Source organism: Lithobates pipiens, unplaced genomic scaffold, assembly GCF_037356315.1.
Source record: "Lithobates pipiens isolate NorthernLeopardFrog02 unplaced genomic scaffold, aLitPip1_a1.2 Scaffold_22, whole genome shotgun sequence".
Taxonomy (NCBI): domain Eukaryota; kingdom Metazoa; phylum Chordata; class Amphibia; order Anura; family Ranidae; genus Lithobates; species Lithobates pipiens.
This window is the reverse complement of record NW_027507784.1, coordinates 37,786,053-37,806,277: the sequence shown is the minus strand read 5'-3', so window position 1 is coordinate 37,806,277 and position 20,225 is coordinate 37,786,053. Positions and strand designations below refer to the sequence as shown.

The following is a 20,225-nucleotide window of genomic DNA, read 5'->3' as shown; positions in this document are numbered from 1 at the left end:
AATAATTTTTTTTGAAATATCACATCCCTTCAAGACTGCCTATGCTGATGCTGAGTGACTGTCCTGTTATGTTATGATCGTCTATCCTCTTCCTCCTCCGCTGATATGTTGGAAGAACATTTCTGGTTCTGGGTGATGCCATCAGCCCAATTTTTCTGCCCCTGTTTAACAGGGGCGTTTAAGTACGATTTTTGATGCAATGCTTTGCAGCAGGGCTAATTCCTGCAATAAAACTAGAGTATATGGGAGAGTTTGCAGTGTCGTGGCACCAGCACCAGTGCCTAAGGCCCAATTTTTCTGCCCCTGTTTAACAGGGGCGTTTTAAGTACAATTTTTGATGCAATGCTTTGCAGCAGGGCTAATTCCTGCAATAAAACTAGAGTATATGGGAGAGGTTGCAGTGTGGTGGCACCAGCACCAGTGCCTAAAGCCCAATTTTTCTGCCCCTGTTTAACAGGGGCATTTAATTACAATTTTTGATGCAATGCTTTGCAGCAGGGCTAATTCCTGCAATAAAACTAGATTATATGGAAGAGGTTGCAGTGTCGTGGCACCAGCACCAGTGCCTAAAGCCCAATTTTTCTGCCCCTGTTTAACAGGGACATGTAATTACAATTCTTGATATAATATTTCACAGGAGGGCCCGTTCCTGTGCCCACCCAGAGTAACTGTGAGGACTTATAGTGTTGTGGCACCAGCACCACAACCACCAAAGGTAAATTTTTCTACCACTGTTCAACAATGGCATGTAATTACAATTCTTGATATAATTGTTCACAGCAGGGCGCTCCAGCGCCCAGCAAGAGTCACTTTGAGGGCTTACAATGTTGTGGCAAAACCAACACCTTGTTCCGCCATTTCTGCAGAGCATATAGGGCAGGCCCCTACTTTCAAACATCCAACTTACAAACATCTCCTACTTGCAAATGGAAGGAGACAACAGCAAGTGAGATGAAAAAAGATGGACGACAAAACAAATTATACAGGGGTGATAACCCTTCCATATGTTTTCCAAAAAGCTTAAAAATAGTTTTTTTGACTGGAGCTACACTTTAAAAATGTACCAGTTGAAAATTACAAACAGATTCAACTTAACACAACAAACCTACACAGTCCCTGTCTTGTTTGCACCGCCTGTATACTGCTTTTCTGAGTATATAGGGCCTGGGGGCCACACGCATTTCCTTTTTTTAATATGGGTACAGGTTTGCCATTGATATGCGTAAAAGACCCAAAGGGGCTGGTAATGGGCAGGGAGGGCTACCCATGCCATTTTTCTCAATGGTTTTCAACCATATTGCAGGAACCAGATATAACATTAAAACCGCAAGCAGTTTTAAATGGTGTTATTTCCGTTTAATGTCATTTTGTGCAGGGACTGTTCTAAACACGGGAAACACGTGGCACTTCACAGGCATACTACAGACACCCCCCAGGCACCATATTTAAAGGAATATTTCACTTTTTTTTCACTTTAATCATCATTAAAATCAGTGCTCCCGCCAAAACGGCCATTTTTAAAAACATTTTAGGCATTGACCCATGTCCCCTGGGGCAGGAGCCAGGTCCCCAAACTCTTTTTTTGGACAGTATCTTGCATATTAGCCGTTAAAATTAGCATTTTTAATTTCGAACGTTCGAGTCCCATAGACTTCAATGGGGTTCTAAAGTTCGTTCGAATTTGGGGTCCGTTCGAAAGTTCTGCTGCGAACCGAACTGGGGGGTGTTCGGCTCATCCCTAATCCTGGATGATGAGCAGGAGCCAGGACACCACACCGCTTCCACTTTAGTGCAAATGGGGGCCTTCATGCTCCAGTGTTTTAATAGGGACCCCCGTATAAAAAGCATAAGGATCAAGGACCAGTACTGGGTGGCAACGTACTTAGACCCCCGGTACAAACACAAAATGGCGGAAATGCTACCGCCGTCACAGAGGGCTGTCAGAATGCAGCACTTCCAGGCCTTGCTTCGAGAAATGCTGCATTCTGCCTTTGCGTGCCCTGGCAGAGGAGCAATTCCCACTCCCAGAGAAGGAGTTGCGGGTACCAATCCAACAGCGCTTGCAAGGAGAGGCCGGTTTGAAGATGTGTTGGTGACTTCGGATATGAGGTCATTCTTTCAGCCGACCCATCGACAGGTGTCATCCGGATCCAGCATCAGGGAACGCCTAGACCGTCAGGTGTCCGACTACATCGGGTTAACGACCGAGGTGGACGCTCTGAGGAGTGATGAATCCCTGGACTACTGGGTGGGCAGGCTTGACCTCTGGCCAGAGCTTGCCCAATTTGCAATCGAACTGTTGGCTTGCCCCTCGTCCAGTGTCCTGTCCGAAAGGACGTTCAGCGCAGCAGGGGGGATCGTGACCGCTAAGCGTACTCGCCTAGCTCACGACAGTGTTAACTACCTCACATTTCTAAAAATGAATGAGGCATGGGTCTCGGAGGAATTCAACACATGTGACCAGTAGACCATGTATATGTCTATAAACAATTTTTTAATCCAGCACAGAGACCTTCTTTCTTCATTTGGCTCACTTCCTTGTCCAAAAAAAGCACACCGTTCTATATGCCTATACCCTCCTCTTTGAAGAGGTTGAGCGGTGTCATATTTCTACTGGGGCTGCTTATTACGAGGGGCTCCCACCATCCCTGTGCTGTGCTGACTTCCTCCTGGGGCTGTACCTCTGCTGTGCATATTTTGAGGTGCTCCCACCATCCCTGCGCTATGCTCATTATGAGGGGCTCCCACCATCCCTGTGCTGTGCTGACTTACTCCTGGGTCTGCTTATTATGAGGGGCTCCTACCATCCCTGTGTTATGCTGACATCCTCCTGGGGCTGCTTATTATGAGGGGCTCCCACCATCCCTGTGCTATGCTGACATCCTCCTGGGGCTGCTTATTATGAGGGGCTCCCACCATCCCTGTGCTATGCTGACATCCTCCTGGGGCTGCTTATTATGAGGGGCTCCCACCATCCCTGTGCTATGCTCATTATGAGGGGCTCCCACCATCCCTGTGCTATGCTCATTATGAGGGGCTCCCACCATCCCTGTGCTATGCTCATTATGAGGGGCTCCCACCATCCCTGTGCTATGCTGACTTCCGCCTGGGGCTGCTTACGGTGCAGGTGTCAGTGCTGTATATCACGGTGCTGATGTCAGTACTCTCTATCACGGTGCTGCTGTCAGTGCTGTATATCACGGTGCTGGTGTTAGTGCTTTATGTCACGCTGCTGATGTCAGTGCTCTATATCATGGTGCTGTTGTCAGATGACTCTATCACGGTGCAGGTGTCATTGCTGTATGTCACGCTGCTGATGTCAGTGCTCTCTCTCATGGTGCTGCTGTCAGTGCTGTATATCACGGTGCTGGTGTGAGTGCTTTATGTCACACTGCTGATGTCAGTGCTCCCTATCACGGTGCTGCTGTCAGTGCTGTATATCACGGTGCTGGTGTGAGTGCTTTGTCACGCTGCTGATGTCAGTGCTCTCTATCACGGTGCTTTTGTCAGATCACTCTATCACGGTGCAGGTGTCATTGATGTATGTCACGCTGCTGGTGATCATCTCCTGCACCCTCTTTGCCTACCCTGGTCCCTGACCTTCCCTCTCCTCCATTGCCTTCATGCGCTCCACAGTCCTGAATTGTCACAACAATTTCCCATATAAAAAAAGAATGCTTGTAGTTGTCGATCCCAAATTTACCTCATACATGTGTTATGTCATTGGCCATGTGGTGGGACTATGTTTGCACAGCTATTAATTATTTTGTGGCTGCAAATTTGACCTGTAGGTTTGCAAAGTTCTCCTCCCATTGAAGTCAATGGGGCCCGCCGCAAACGTTCCGGTTCGTGAACTATCGGCCACGTTCGCGGTCCGCGTTCGCGAAACGTCCCGTCGGAAGTTCGTCCATCACTAGCTGAGACGGTAGTTGGAAAATTTCTTCTTGTGGTTTAGGCCTTAATCACTGTATGGCCTCATTCAATTACCAGCCAGTCCAAAGGCCTCATCAGGAACAGTTAAAGAAAAAGGGTGAAACCATATAATTATAAAAAAAAATTAAATATAGTAAAAAACTCTACACATTTTTCATGATAACATATTATAAAATCTAACATTGGTCATCAAATGCAGGAACGGACATGAGGACATGAGTATGAAGGATGAAAAATGTATCTGGATTATTGTAAAGTTTTGCATACATATTTGCAAAGTAGCCCGCATAGAAACGCTGGGATTTTATAGGATGTGTCCAGAACCGATGAGGGCTGCTTCTCTCCTCCTCAAGCTGTCTCCTTCTCCTGGGCCTCCGTAACACAAGCAGCCGGATGGACTCATCGCTTTCCAATATGACGGGATCCATTATGCTCTCAGATGTAATGAGATGCTCTCTCTCCAACAAAAATGGCGCCCAAAAAAGGAGATTATAATATTTATTTATGCATTGTGGGAAATTAGGAGTGGAATATAGAATAGGAGAGTGGTTTCTAACCATCAACCTAATCCATAACCCTGAACCCCACCTCTAACCATCACCCTAATCCATAACCCTGAACCCCACCTCTAACCATCACCCTAATCCATAACCCTGAACCTCACCTCTAACCATCACCATAATCCATAACCCTCAATGTAACCCTTAACCCTCTACCTAATCCTCAACCATACCCCTAACCAGGGGCGTACCTAGGGGGGTCGCAACTACGACCCGGCCCTATGCTCCAGGGGGCCCATGAGGAGCCTGTACACCTGGATAGGAGGGGTGGCGGCATATAGAGGAACCAATCCCCATCCTGCTTCAGCTGCTGAATGGTCACTTCTCTTCCTTTCCCTCCTGCAGGCATTCAGCAGCTGCAGAAAGGAGGGGATAAGTTCCTCTATATGCTACCACCCCTTCTGCAACGCTTATCCAGCTTTTTAATGCTCCCCCAGGCCCCTGTCCTCTCTCCTGTGGTCTCCCCGGCCCCGCTTATCCCACTGTCAGGATGGAGAGCGAAGGAAAGGTCCAGTAAATGTGTCTTCCTTGTCTGAATGAATAGTCTGTGTTTATTAGGATTCAGTCTGTGAATGAATGGGAAGTTCTGTGCAGAGGTATTCCTGTCCATTCATTCTGTACAGCTGAGGCTGCAGAGAAGAGGATTGAGGACTTGTCTGAGAGATGCCCGTAACGGACATGCGACTGGGCGATCTGCGGTGCGCCGGTGTGCGCTGGTGCACTGTTGTGCGCATGTGCATGCGCCTGTGGGGGCGGGTGCGTGTGCTGGTGGGCGTCGGCGCGTGCGCATGGCGTTTGGCACCAAGCGCCCTATTTAGGTGTCCCCCGCAGTGTGCTCGGTGCTGTCTGATCTGCAGCTCCCTGTGCCCTAGTACCCGTAACCTTGCTTGGAACTCCTGATCTCCTGATTACCCGGCTTAACCCTTGGATTGTCCTGCTTGCTGCCTGCCCTTGACCTCGGCCTGTCTGTGACCTTGAGCCTGCCTGCTCCTCTGTACCGCGCTACCCGCCTGTTGCCAACCCTGCCTGTGACCTGAACTTTGAACTTGCTTGATCCTTTGTACTGCACCACCCGCCTGTTGCTGACCGTGCTTGTGACTGGACCTGCCTCACCAGCTCTTGCTCTGCATCCGCTGCCAACGTCCAGCTGTCTGGAGACCTACAACCCATCTGCATCAGGCCCTTGCGCCTCTTCTCCTGCATCTAACCCGCCAGGCTCTCATACCAGTCTGTGCTCCCATGCCTCATGTCCATACTACCAGGGGCCACAAACCAGACACGTAAGGGAGACCTTCCCCTGCTATATCGGGCTCATCAGTCAGGTACGCAAAGTTTGTCAGGACTGCTCCCTTCTCTGTCTCAAAGGTGAAACATCAGAGGTCTCCTTAGACCCCTGATAGCTCACAAAAGCCCCCAAACGGGGCTCCTAAAAAATTGTGAAAAATAATATTGTAAAAGAAATTAATAAAAAAATAAAATGGTAAAAAAATAAAATAAAAAACTACTGACACAAGTGGTGGAACTACCAGGGTCACAAAGGTCACATTTGCGACCAGGCCCTGGTGATCCTGGGAAGAGCCCCAGCCGGGGGTCAGGAGGGCCTCTTGCACTGAAGGTTCTAATCACCCCACTGCCCCTAACTCTCAACCTAAACCATAACCCTCAACCCAACCCCTAACCATCATCCTAATCCATTACCATAACCCTAACCCTTAACCGAAAGCATAACCCTCGACCCAACCCCTAACCATCATCCTAATATAACCCCTAACCCTCAGCTGAATACGTTACTGGAAGGGTTATTAGGAAGGTGAAGGGCAGAATATGTTTAAAGCGGGAGTCCACCGGGACTCCGCGTTTTTTTTTTTTTTTTAAAAGCCAGCAGCTACAAATACTGCAGCTGCTGACTTTTAAATAGTGACACTTACCTGTCCAGCGCGCCCGCGATGTCGGCACCCGAAGCCGATCGCTCGCTCGTGCCGCCGCCATCTTGGGTATGGGAATCAGGAAATGGAGCCTTTCGGCTTCATTTCCCGGTTCCCTACTGCGCATGCGCGAGCCACACGGCGCAATCCGGACGGTCCCCGCTGCCTCTGGGAGCTGTGTTTTTCCCAGCAGGCAGCGGGGCACTTGCTGAAGGGGGCGGGCGCTTGCGGAAAGGGGCGTAACGTACGCCCCTTTCCGCAGAGAGCTAGACCGGAAGTGGGTGCAGTTACCTGGATTATCCAGGTAACTGCACCCCCCCTCCCCCCTGAAAGGTGCCGATTGTGGCGCCGGAGGGGGGGGGATTCCGATGAGCGGAGGTCCATTTTAGGGTGGACCTCCACTTTAATAAGACAACTAAATAGCATAAATAAAAGCTACATATTACCGAATATGTTAAAGGGGTTGGAAAGGTAAATATTTTTTCACCTTAATGCATTCTATGGAAGGAGTTAATGAAGTTAAATATTATCTGAAATCAAAGAGTTCTTGTTGATTTAAAAAAAATGTCGTAATCGATGTGTATATACACAGACTGAGCTATGCTGTATATATACTGGTAGAAGAGAAGATAGATTCATGCAGTGGCCGGGAACGAAAGGTGAGTTACATAGCCCATGGCAGACTCGTGTACAGGGCTTTTATGATTTCTAGAGTGTTATAAACTATATTACAAAAGTTTTGGGACACCTGCCTTTACACACAAATGAACTTTAATGATACCCCAGTCTTAGTCTGTAGGGTTCAATATTGAGTTGGCCCAACCTTTGCAGCTATAACAGCTTCAACTCTTCTGGGAAGGTTTAGGCCCTTTTACACACGGTTGGAGAATCCGTCGGAATATATCCTATCGGACCGTGTTGTCGGATAATCCGACTGTGTGTGGTATGCATCGGACTAATTCCGTTGGACCCAATTTTCCAACATGTTGGAAATATTTTCCAACCAACTGGTTCGATCGGACATACTCCGATCATGTGTAGAGAATGTGTAGAGAATTTTGATCGGACAAAGTGCCACGCATGCTCAGATCAAATTCCTACATCAAAGCTATTGGCTACTAGCCTGAATGTAGTCCCATCGTAACGAAATTACGTCATCACGTTCTGAATGATCGGATTTTTCGACAACTTAGTCCGACCGTGTGTATGCAACAGTTTTGGACAAGATCCGACGGATTTGGTTGCCAAAATCTCCGACGTGTGTACGTGGGCTTGGAGTGTGTCTATGGGAATGTTTGACCATTCTTCCAGAAGAGCATTTGTGCTTCTGGAAGAATGGTCAAACATTCCCATAGACACACTCCTAAACCTTGTGGACGGCCTTCCCAGAAGAGTTGAAGCTGTTATAACTGCAAACTCAATATTGAACCCTACGGACTAAGACTGGGATGCCGTTAAATTGTATGTGTGTGTAAAGGCAGACGTCCCAATACTTTTGGTATTATAGTGTAGATTTCACATTTTGTTTGCTGTACCATATTTTTCAATATGTTTTAGTGTTGACTGTACCTAAAGTAACTATATCCACAGAGATTTCATTACTAATGATAAAATGTTAGCCACATGGAGAGTACATTGTTCTAAGGAAGCCATTCTCAACCAGGGTTCCATGGAACCCTATTTTTTCTCCAGAGGTTGCTAGGGGTTCCTTGAGCTGTGGCTGACTGAACTTCCATTTAATGTTTTCTGCAATTTCTGTCCTGGGGTGACAACGCACAGTGTACTGCATCTATGGAGAAGCAGACTTGTCACTGTGCCCCAGGTTTCCAGCTCCTTTCTCTTGCAGCTTCCTATGGAGCCACCCTTACATGCAGTGACTACAGTTGTGTGTCCCTACACTGTGTGCATCACTGATTGACAGCACTCTGTGCATTGAAAATTGCAAGGTGCAGCAGCCTTTGCAGCTGTCGGCTTTTAGTTTTCAATGAACTACCACTTCATGCTTCCTGTCAGTACATCTGCTGGCCCATATGTACAGGGAAGCAGATCTGCTGGAGACCTGCATGGCACTTGACATGTGCAATTCGTTTAGTTCCAAATTATTTTTTTTAACAAATTTTGACAAATTCGTTAATTACGAATTTCTGAATTTTTCAATTTCTGAAATTTTCGAATTTCAAAATTTGCAAAATGGCGAATTTCAGAAATTTCTGAATTTCCAAATTTCCGAATTTCGAATTTTCGGATTTTTGAATTTCCGAATTTCCAATTTTTGGATTTCCAAATTTTCGAATTTCGAAGTTACGATTTTTCGGAAATTCGAAAGTCAGAAAAAAAGAAAATCTGTTTAATTCTAAATAATAACTAACTATTAAATTATAGGTATTGGAATTCCCTTCCAAATTTCTGTTAGTGAACATAACGAGTACGAATTTATCCGAATTTACAATTTAAATTATTTGAAATAACGAATGCCACATCTAATCAAATGGAACGTAACGATCTAATAATAATAATAAAACCTTATTATTATTAATTATTTATTATTAATTTGTTCCATTCCATTTATATAGATCTGGCATTTGTTATTTCAGATAATTTGTAACTTCAGATAAATTCATACTCATTAATTTAATAGGTAGTTATTAATTAAACTGATTTCCTTTCTTTTTTTCAGATTTTAAAATTTTTGGACTTTCAAATCTTTGAATTCCGGAATTCCAAAAATCTGAAAATTTGGAAACTACGGAATTCTGAGAATTCGGAAAATCGGAAATCAGAAATTTGGCAATTTGGAAATCCGGAAATTCGGAAATCCGAAACTCATTCTTTTTGTTCCATTCGTTTTTTGTTTTGTTTTTTCGGAAAATTGAAAATTCTAAATCCGGAAATTTGGAAATCCGAAAAATCGAAATGTGAAAATTTCCGAATTTTCCGAAAATTTGGAAACGACGGAATTCCAAAAATTCAGAAAATCGGAAATCAGAAATTCAGAAATTTGGAAAATTGGAAATTCGGAAGTTTGGAAATCCATAAATCCAAAATTCATTCTTTTCGTTTCATTCGTTTTTTTTTTTTGTAAAATTGAAAATTCGAAATCCGGAAATTTGGAAATCCGAAAAATCTAAATGTGAAAATTTCAGAATTTTCGATTTTCTGAATTTCTGAAAAAATACAAAAAAACGAATGAAACAAACGAAAATGAACTAATTTTTGGTCAGTGCACATGTCTATGGCACCAGCGATCTGCTGATCTCTGGTGCAGTGCTTTACAGGCTCCAAAAAAAAAAATGCTAATTTTTTTACCTGTAAAAAAAAAAAAAGTGCATTTATAATTTTTTCCCCCCCAAAAAGTGAACTTATCCTTTAATTCTTTCATATGATGACCAGAAGTTCAGCGAAGCAGCACTGAGAGAGCAGGAGCCAACATCATTGGTAGTTTGAAACTGCCAGTGCTGGGGGTAAGAATTGTATTGTAAGCTTACTTGAGAATGTTAACCACTTCAGCCCCGGAAGATTTTACCCCCTTCCTGACCAGAGCACTTTTTTGCGATTCGGCACTATGCCGCTTTAACTGACAGTCGCGCGGTTGTGCGACGTTGTACCCAAATAAAATTGACATTGTTTTTTCCTCGCAAATAGAGCTTTCTTTTGGTGGTATTTGATCACCCCTGTGTTTTTTTTTTTTGCGATATAAACAAAAAAATTGTGACAATTTCGAAAAAAAAAGCTTTATTTTTTACTTTTTGCTATAATAAATATCCCCCAAAAATATATTTTTTTGTTTCATTAGTAATGGCAGCGATCTGCGATTTTTATTGGGACTGCGATATTATGGCAGGTACATCAGACATTTTTGACACTATTTTGGGACCATTGTCATTTATACAGCGATCAGTGCTATAAAAATGCACTGATTACTGTGTAAATGACACTGGCAATGAAGGGTTTAACCAATAGGGAGCGATGAAGGGGTTAAGTGTGTCCTAGGGAGTGATTCTAACTGTGGGGGGGGGGGCTACAACACACAGGACATCGATCGCTGCGTTTGATGACAGGGAGCGGTGCTTTCTGTACTGTCACTAGGCACTTTGTTTACAAAAGCATCTCCCCATCTACCTCTCCATAACACTAGCGCGGACATCGAGTCCACAGGACCCACGGTCACGTAGACCGTAGCGGGCACTGCTTCTTAAAGGGGATGTACCTGTACGCCCTTTTGCCCACCAGTGCCATTCTGCCGACGTATATCGGCGTGCGCTGGTCAGGAAGCGGTTAAAGTGGAGTTCCACCCAAAAGTGCTTATCTGCCCCCCCCCCCCCTGTCATATTTGGCACCTTTATTTGCTCCCACTTCCAGCAATAGAATCTGGGGCGATCTAAAACAAAATGTGCATTTATTATTTTATATTAGGAGCCTGTAAAGTATTGCATCAGCCATCAGCAGACCGCCGGTGCCATGCAGATCTCCTGCAGATCTGTCGGTGTATCTTAGCGCCTGTACATCCCCAGATACACTGACAGGAAGAATCAATGAACTACCACGGCGCCACACAGAGCCGTGTGAATGAATGTCACGGCTGTGTAGGTGGAGCCCCGCAGGGCTGCGCTTATTTAAAAAAAGTGAGAGCTAGTAAGGGGAACTTCTCCCTGTACTGCGGTCACAAGGGGGGCGGGGGATGGAGCAGCGGCTGCAGCATTGGGAACATGTTACCCTAAAAACAGGTGGGACATGTAACGTGTTCCCAAAGGTAAACTTATCCTTTAAAGGGAATATTTACAAAAACTGGAGCACTCAGCAGCTGTGCAAGGCAGCCAATCGGCTTCTAACTTCAGCTTGCTCGGTTAAGCTTTGACAATAAAACCTGGAAGCTGATTGGTTTTTATGCAGAGCTGCCCACAGAGTGTGCACTCTCCAGTTTTAGTAAATCAACCCAAAAAATTCGCTTCGTTCTGCGTCTATAGAAATTACAGCAACTCGCAATTTCTATTGATTTCTCCCTTTTAATGCATTTCAAATGTTTTGCATTCCCATCATTTTATTGCATGAGTTTATTCATTTTTGTACTGTTGCCGCACAGAAGGTTTTGGAAGAATTTACCGTTACAGTTGAGAGGCGCGGCTCTAGGTGATAACTGCTAAGACCAGGATGCGGACTCTCCTGTGTGTGTGCTTTCTGCTGGGCTCCACTGCGACATCTGCTGGTGAGCTTGAGTTATTACAACTTACTATTCATCCCCCTGTTATATTGACCAGTCCATTATAATAACGAATATGGTAGGGCAGAAGCAGCTAATCAACATAATCAGTTATAAAAAAACAACTGTCAGTTATTTGCATTGTGAAAAATTAAAAAGTAAAAACCTGATTGGGGCTCAACCCCTCTTAAAATAATAACAATGCTCTCAAGATCCATGGGTGGAGGGACTTAAAGGACCACTAGGCAGAATATCCATACATAAGTAATTGAATTATATATATATATATATATATATATATATATATATATATATATATATATATATATATATATATATATAAAAAGACAAAAAAAGACAAACAATACCAAAAACCACAAGATAAAATAATAATTGCCCAATTATAAACTACCCCCCCCCCCCCCCAGCTGCACAAGGAAGCACCCCTAAAAAAAAAAAAAACAGGGTATATCCTCAATTTTTTGTATGAGACACAGACTGGAGTGTCCAATAGGAGATGTGGAAAGCTTGCATAAACAAATTTTTTTTTTTGTATAGTTCCTCTTCCCAACGCATATAATGTACATCCTCAGACAAGGGCGTATCATGAAATGAGTGGGCCCTTGTGCAAGATCAAAAGCGGGCCCTAGGTAAGGATAAGAGAAAAAAAAAGCGCTGCGCTTAGAGCGCCAACGCAAACAGTGGTATACCAACACTACACTTACACTACAGATTCCCCAGACCCTTTCTCAGCAGCCTCAGCACTGCAAATAACGGGACAGGGGCAGGGGCGGACTGACAACTCATGGGGCCCCCGGGCAATAGGAGATTATGGGGCCCCCAGGCTATCAGAGATTATGGGGCCACACAGTATACACACACAGTATACAATCACACAGGTTACACATACATGTACACACAGTATACACAGACATGTTTCTATTGGCTGAGAAGGTACTGTAGAGGTGGGGCAGCTATAATCTCGGGATTTTTAGACCAAAAGGATGTCGGTAAGGGACATTTCAGAGGCAGATGTAAAAAAAAAAAAAACACACAGATTTTGACATACTGTCCCTGGTTTTACTGAGGCCGGCAACCCTGATGGGGCCCTCAGGCAGTGCCCGAGTGGCTGAATGGTCAGTCCGCCCCTGGTAGGGTTGCCACCTGTCCAGGATTCACCCGGACAGTTTGAGTTTTGAATTATGTGTCCGGGTTTCAGTCCACCTGAAACCCATGCACATTATTCAGACCAGGCTGTGGCTCCCCAAGTAGCCCGGATAGTCATACACAAATCTGTTGCCGCTGCCGGAAGCTGTTTGGGGGGGGCGGTGCGGCATCACTGAAGGGTGGGGTGATGATGTCAGCAAGAGCAATGTGGCCACACCCACTGGCGCTCTCTGTGATTGACCTGTGCCGCAAAAGTGTTCGCGTTTGGCTTGAAGAAAAGGTGGCAATCCTAGCCCCTGGACAGGAGACAGAGGCTCCTCTCTATTCATAAACTGAAGCAGAGAAATCACAGTTTACTCTGCCCAGTTATCACAGGACACATCACAAGACACAGGAGCGATCGGTAGCGAACGCTTTCTGTGTCCAATTTAGAAAAGGAAGGGGCCGGTAAGTTACATACTTACCGGCCCCTTCCTCCGCTCTCCATCCTGACACATCCCCTGCAGCCGGCGGAGGAGGAGAGGAGGGAAGCCGGCTGCGGGGAACGAGGGGGGGGGGCGGAGGAGGAGGACAGGGGGTCAGAAGAACAGGAAGGGGGGGGGAGAAGGAAATGGAGGGGGGGCCGGAGAATGAGGATAGGGGGGCCAAAAGAGCGGCCGGAGGAGCACACAGCAAACATTGGGGAATGATCAGTGTGGCAGGAGGCACAGCTGTGAACACCGATCTCCCTGTATAGCTTTTTCTCTGACAGCCGCAGGGGGGAGAGAAGGAGAAGCGGCTGTCAGCTATCAAGCTATACAGGGAGATATCACAAGGCACTTGCAGGGTGTCCGGCAGCCGCAGCCAAAATGCGGGAGACTCCCGCAGCTCGCGGGAGACTTGGAATGTCTGTTATTATGTCTGATATTAAGGTTTAAACGTGATCTACAGACAGATTTACCTGTGCTATCTTTATATTTAAAACCAGTTTCATAAAGAAACAAAAATATTGCATTTTGATAAACAGAAATGCAACTTTGAAATATAAAAAATACATAAAAAAACCAACAAAAAAAAACCTGTAAACTCTATTGGCTGTAATGCCATTTCACATATTCATTGAGTATAAAAAAAGGATTTTTTGAGGAGCTTAATAGATGCCCCCTTCTTATTCTTATGTGGTACATTTTAACAGTATTAATTTTGACATCACATTTCGATTTAGTTGTAGTCATAGTCTTTTGACTAAAATGCCATTTTAGTTTTAAGCCGCGTACACACAGGGCGGACTGTCTGGCCAACTTAGTCCGTCAGACAATCCGACGGACAGTCCGTCATACTTTCGAATGAACGGACTTGGCCACACACACCACTTTTTGAGTGGACTAATACGGCGTACTAAGTCCGCCATACTATCCGCCCTACTTTTGAAATGAACGGACTCGCCCACACACGCGGAGGAAAGTCTGCTCATTTTGAGCGCGTCTCCAGGTAGGCGGGGCCCGCGAAGGAGACGTCGCTGACCCCGCCGCCTGGAATGAACTTAAAGGGGACCCCCAACGCCGAAAAAAATCGGCGTGGGGTCCCCCCCAAGTCCACAACAGACCCTTGTCCGAGCACGCTACCCAGCCGGCCAGGAAAGGGGGGCGAGCGAGCGCCCCCCCTCCTGAGCCGTACCAGGCCGCGTGCCCTCAACATGGGGGGGTGCCTTGGGGAAGGGGGGGCCGCGCAGCCACCCCACCCCAAAGCACCTTGTCCCCATGTTGATGAGGACAAGGGCCTCTTCCCGACAACCCTGGCCGTTGGTTGTCGGGGTCTGCGGGCGGGGGGCTTATCGGAATCCGGGAGCCCCCTTTAATAAGGGGGCCCCCGGATACCGGACCCCCACCCTATGTGAATGAGTATGGGGTACAATGTACCCCTACCCATTCACCTGTGGAAAAAAAGTACAAAAAAACACAACACAGGGTTAAAATATTTTATTGCACAGCTCCGGGGGTCTTCCGTCTTCGGGGGTCTTCTCGCCGGACTCCTCCGCTATCTTCTTGTAGCACTTTTGCTAGCGGAGTCCGGCTTTCTTCCTCGCCACCGGCCTCTTCTCCCGACTTCGGGGGTCTTGTCCCCCTCTTCGGTTCTTCTGCCGGGCCACCGCGCCTTCTTATAGCTCTTTTACAGGCGGTGGCCCGGTCTTCTGTCGCCGCCGTCACCGCCGCCTTCCGTTCTTCTTCTTCTCCAGGAGATGTTGCCTCGACGATCTCTCCGGCCGGAATGCCAGGGACGCACTGCGCGGCCACTTATATAGGGACAAGGGGCGGTGTCACATGGCTTTATGTCACATGGGTTGGTCACATGGGTTGATGTCACATGGGGACTATGACATCGGAAGGGGGCGGGGTCACCATGTGACACCAACCCATGTGACATAAAGCCATGTGACACCGCCCCTTGTCCCTATATAAGTGGCCGCGCAGTGCGTCCCTGGCATTCCGGCCGGAGAGATCGTCGAGGCAACATCTCCTGGAGAAGAAGAAGAAGAACGGAAGGCGGCGGCAGAAGACCAGGCCACCGCCTGTAAAAGAGCTATAAGAAGGCGCGGTGGCCTGGCAGAAGAACCGAAGAGGGGGACAAGACCCCCGAAGTCGGGAGAAGAGGCCGGCGGCGAGAAAGAAAGCCGGACTCCTCCGCTAGCAAAAGAGCTACAAGAAGATAGCGGAGGAGTCCGGCGAGAAGACCCCCGAAGACGGAAGACCCCCGGAGCTGTGCAATAAAATATTTTAACCCTGTGTTGTGTTTTTTTTGTACTTTTTTTCCACAGGTGAAAGGGTAGGGGTACATTGTACCCCATACTCATTCACATAGGGTGGGGGGCCGGTATCCGGGGGCCCCCTTATTAAAGGGGGCTCCCGGATTCCGATAAGCCCCCCGCCCGCAGACCCCGACAACCAACGGCCAGGGTTGTCGGGAAGAGGCCCTTGTCCTCATCAACATGGGGACAAGGTGCTTTGGGGTGGGGGGGCCGCGCGGCCCCCCCTTCCCCAAGGCACCCCCCATGTTGAGGGCAAGCGGCTTGGTACGGCTCAGGAGGGGGGGGTCCCCTTTAAGTCCATACCAGGCGGCGGGGCCAGCGACGTCTCCTTCGCGGGCCCCGCCTACCTGGATACCCGCTCGAAATGAGCGGACTTTTCTCCGGGCGGGAAAAGTCCGCTCATTTCAAAAGTACGGCGGACTGGCACACACACGGGCGGATTGTCCGCCGAAATGCGAGTCCGACGGACTGTATTACGGAAATTCCGAAATACTTTGTCCGCCAGACTGCACGCTGAAAAAGTCCGCTGAAGCCCACACACGAGCGGACTGTCCGCTGAAATGTGTTTCGGCGGACTAAGTAGGCCAGACAGTCCGCCAGTGTGTATGCGGCTTTAGTCTTATTTTAGTCATCTAAAATGGTGTTAATTTAGTCGATGAAAATATTATTATCAATGAAATGAAAGAGGTAGTAAACCCGCTAAAATGTATTCTTTTTTTTTTTTCATACCTGTAAGGGAAAAGGCATAATGAGCTAGTATGCACCGCTTACTAGCTCATTATGAAATACTTAACTTAGAATAAGGCCCCGACATCTCGCCCGTGTCTTCCGGATATCGCGGCTCTGGTGCTGTGAGTGGCCGGAGCAGCGATATCGTCACTGCCGCGCATGCGCGCGGGAGATTTCTTTCCGGCAGGGTCCGGCGTCTGCCGGGCTTCCAGCCGAGAAACCCCTGTGCGCATGCGCCGCTGCAGTCAGCGACTCATTGCCAGGGAAATATCTCCTAAACCGTACAGGTTTAGGAGATTTTTTTTTTTTTTTACCTACAGGTAAGCCTTATTATAGGCTTTCCTGTAGGTAAAAGTAAAAAGATAGACTATACAGCCGCTTTAACACTGCCTGGCAATTTTAACAAAATTCCAACATTGCCAGGTAATTTCCAGCAAGTTCCCAGGTATGGCCATCGCCCATCCCCAAGTCTCACCATAGCTGGTCTAGCTGAATGCTTGCAGAATTGCAGATACAATATACACATTCATGTGTAGGTGACTCCTGCCTGACTGCTCTCCTATATCTCAATGTTGTAGTCCCTGAAGTGAAAGCATCATATGGAAACAATGATTTTTCCTTCTTCGATGAGCAACAACATGGGCCAATAACAGCCATTCGCATCAGGGAGGGTCCCAGTTGTCTGAATGGGTAAGATTTGTCTGACTATATCTTTTCTATTACACTTTATATACATACAACTTTTTCAGCACATTTCAGTAGAACGTATAATGTCAGTCTGCTGCAGGGAGAAGAAAGCATTTTCTCAGTCTCCTCTCCCCCAGTGATCAAGCTGCAACAGTGCAACTTTGTAGCAGCTTGTCACAGGGTCAGAGGCTGCAGCAGGGGCTGATCTGTATCAGACATCTGTGAACTCAGCCCAGAGCTGCACATGTGCTAAGAATTTAAAGTGGTTGTACACCCTGTGCAACCACGTTTACCTATAGGTAAACTAGGGTTGCCACCTGTCCAGGATTCACCCGGACAGTTCGGGTTTGGAATCCTGTGTCCGGGTTTCAGCCTGCCTGAAACCCGGACACATTATTTAGACTGGGCTGTGGCTCCCCAAGTAGCTTAGATAGTAACACAAAAATCTGTTGCCATTCAGGATCTGCTCTCTGAGGGTAGGTTTGGCATCACTGGGGGGGGGGGCATTATGTTAGTAAGAGCAGTTTGGCCACACCCACTGTTTGCCGCAGCGCACTGCATTACCACTTTCCTTGGGGGGCACCCAAAGGTGTCCCAGGTCTTTTGTAATCCTATAGTGCAGGGATATCCAATTAGCGCACCACCAGCTGTTGCAAAACTACAATCCCCATTAGGCATAGCAAGAATCTGACAGCCACAAGCATGACACCTAGAGGCAGAGGCATGATGGGACTTGTAGTTTTGCAACAGCTGGAGGTCCGCTAATTGCATATCCCTGCTATAGTGTATACTATGAAAAAATGTGCCCATGTGCCGCTAAAGTGTTCAGGTTTGGCTTGAAGAAAAGGTGGCAACCCTAAGGTAAACCTATATTAAGGCTGCTGGAAATATCTCCTAAACCTCCACGGTTTAGGAGATATTGACAATAGAGCCATGTGCCGATGTCTATGGCGCAGGTGCACTTTAGAAACGGCGATCGTGCCATTTCTAAAGGGGACATGCTGTGACTGGCAGCTCCCGCATGCATGTGCGGGAGTGACATCACGCGATTCCCGGCCAGTCACAGAGCCGGAGTTTGCGGCCCCGGAAGGAAGAGGGGTGAAGATGGACGCTCGCTGTTAGTGGAGACAGCGGTGACATCGCAGGCTTGGGTTAAAGGTAAGTGACACATAATGGGCTAGTATGCGATGCATACCAGCCCATTATGCTTTACCTTTGCAGGGAAATAATGAGGACGTAAAACCCATCAGGGTTACTTCTTCTTTAAACGATTGAGTCATCTCTGTGCCAACATCCCTGTCCAGGAAGTAGATGTAGGAACAAAGATATATTCAAGTCTTCATATGTTTTCCTCCAGGATTCACTTCAGATTTGGTAACGTCTGGGCGAATTTTGCGGGAGACCATGGTGGTGTCTTCCATGAGTTCTTGCTGCACAACCATGAAAATATCATTCAGGTGTCGGGAAAATCCTCCTTTTGTGTGAATGAGCTGCTCTTCGTGACAAGCCAAGGGAGGATATTCAAAGTTGGGCAACCATCAGGCACAAGCTTCAATGAATTTCCGGGGACTGAGGGCAACATACTGCGCTACATTAGTGGGCGATACTCCTCCGCCCTGAACAGCATCAGCTTCCACTGGGGTGTCCATCCATACACCCACCTCAAAGATGCTTCTGCTTGACCTCCAGAACTGAGATCTGGAGCCCACCAGAGCCAACCAGAAGACTGGGCTCCCTCCATGCCCACTTGCTACCCATCCAGCTTATTCTAATTTCCCTGGATTTGAGAAAAAATAAAGATTTTAAATCATATTTCGTGTTCCAATTTGTTAGTGCTCTCTACTGTAGCTATTACTTGAAGGAGATGTTTAATATTTTTGCTTTTTGTCTGTAGCGCCTACCACTGGAAGGGCTGATGAGGATATGCCCAGGGGTCCCAAAGTAGCACAGAGGCCGCCTGCCACAGACACAGCCCCAATCACACCAACAATGCAGGCTCCGTTTAGGGGATGTATTTTTATAAATGATTGCTGAATACCTTGAAACAGGAGAGGGTCACAGGATTTCCAAACAATAATAGTGTAACAAGGTCCCAGGCCTCCTTTGATCTAATGAGAACCTCCAGGGCCAGGAACAGCTGACATCCTTCTGTATGTAGTGGGTTGTAAGGCATGGTGGGCAATGCTGTATCCTGACAAGGCCCAGGCCTAGGGCAGCACTTTGCAGGGGGGCAGCACACAAAGAATCCCCACCAGCTTGCATTACACTGTTAGTGTAGCGCCAGTCTTACGGGGCGGACTGGGCTGAGAGGCAAATTAGTCTAGCGCCCCCATAAAGCGGTTGCACTGCTTCCGGTATGCGGGCGGCCGTCATTCTGCAACTGTGGGGGGGGCGGGGGTACACTTCTAATTCTGCCTGTCCTCTCATCCTGGACCACAAACCTTCCTCACTGTACTATATGTTTTCTGCGGCATCATTGGCATGGTTATATCTTCTTAGTCCTCTCCATAAAAATATCAGAAATTTGAGTTTAAAGTAGAACTATAGGCAACACTTTTAATACTTAAGGGAGGGTTATAGCCCCTGTCAGCTTCTTGTTTACCATCTCTGTCCCATTGCAGAGATTTCCCTTCACTTTCTGCCCCATGGCCAAACAGGAAGTGAGAGGAAATCTATGCAAATTAAGGGGATCCATTGTACCCCCCCCCCAGGCCCTCAGAACTAGTGTCCCCACTTAAAAATTTCAGGGCGGGTCTTAAACAGAAACAGGAAGGGGTGGGTCATATTTAAATTAGGGGTGTACGAGTTTAGTCAGGCCTAGGGCAGCAAAAAACGTAAATACACTACTGATGGTGGGTGCAAGGTGGATAAAGTAATTGGGCGCCAGACACTTCTTGGATGCAAAAGAACATTTATTTCTCTCTTTTTTTGGGGGGGGGGGGGGGGGGGAGAGGGTTAGGGACAGGACACCGAGACTTCAATAGGAGGACAGCCATGCAGTTAAAGGCATCCAGCGAGACGCCACATCTGCATGTGTAGAAATGTTGTCTCCTATGGCAACAGACTTTACCAGTTTCTAATGCCCCGTACACACGAGAGGAATTAAGTCTGACAGACCTCCAAAGGAGTTCCGCCGGAGTTCCGCTGGAGTTCCGACGGAGTTCTGGCGGACTTTTCGACCGAACGGACTTGACCACACACCATCACACCAAACTCCGACGGAGTCGAACGTGATGACGTAC

The 20,225-nt window shown here is 47.1% G+C and overlaps 1 protein-coding gene across 4 annotated transcripts; it reads left to right on the top strand.

Moving 5' to 3' along the window:
• The first annotated feature begins 6,984 nt into the window (after positions 1-6,984).
• LOC143923579 (zymogen granule membrane protein 16-like) lies at positions 6,985-18,795 on the top strand. Of its 4 annotated transcripts, none has more exons than XM_077447351.1 (4): positions 6,985-7,077; positions 11,499-11,621; positions 16,875-16,986; positions 18,341-18,795. In XM_077447351.1, the coding sequence occupies exons 2-4, from the start codon at positions 11,567-11,569 to the stop codon at positions 18,663-18,665; spliced, it is 492 nt and encodes a 163-aa protein (XP_077303477.1). In that variant the 5' UTR covers positions 6,985-7,077; positions 11,499-11,566; the 3' UTR covers positions 18,666-18,795. The 4 variants fall into 4 exon arrangements, with proteins under 4 accessions (XP_077303477.1, XP_077303479.1, XP_077303476.1 ...); XM_077447353.1 differs by having other exon boundaries at positions 7,055-7,077; positions 11,502-11,621; XM_077447350.1 differs by lacking the exon at positions 6,985-7,077 and adding an exon at positions 9,803-9,879.
• Positions 18,796-20,225: the final 1,430 nt, after the last annotated feature.

What these genes read in the sequence shown, in the direction of transcription:
- LOC143923579 (XM_077447351.1), top strand. Translation starts at nt 11,567, where the DNA reads ATGCGGACTCTCCTGTGTGTGTGCTTTCTGCTGGGCTCCACTGCGACA. An exon ending in CTCCACTGCGACATCTGCTG is followed by an intron (nt 11,622 to 16,874) that starts GTGAGCTTGAGT and finishes TCAATGTTGTAG; the next exon opens with TCCCTGAAGTGAAAGCATCA. An exon ending in GGTCCCAGTTGTCTGAATGG is followed by an intron (nt 16,987 to 18,340) that starts GTAAGATTTGTC and finishes GTTTTCCTCCAG; the next exon opens with GATTCACTTCAGATTTGGTA.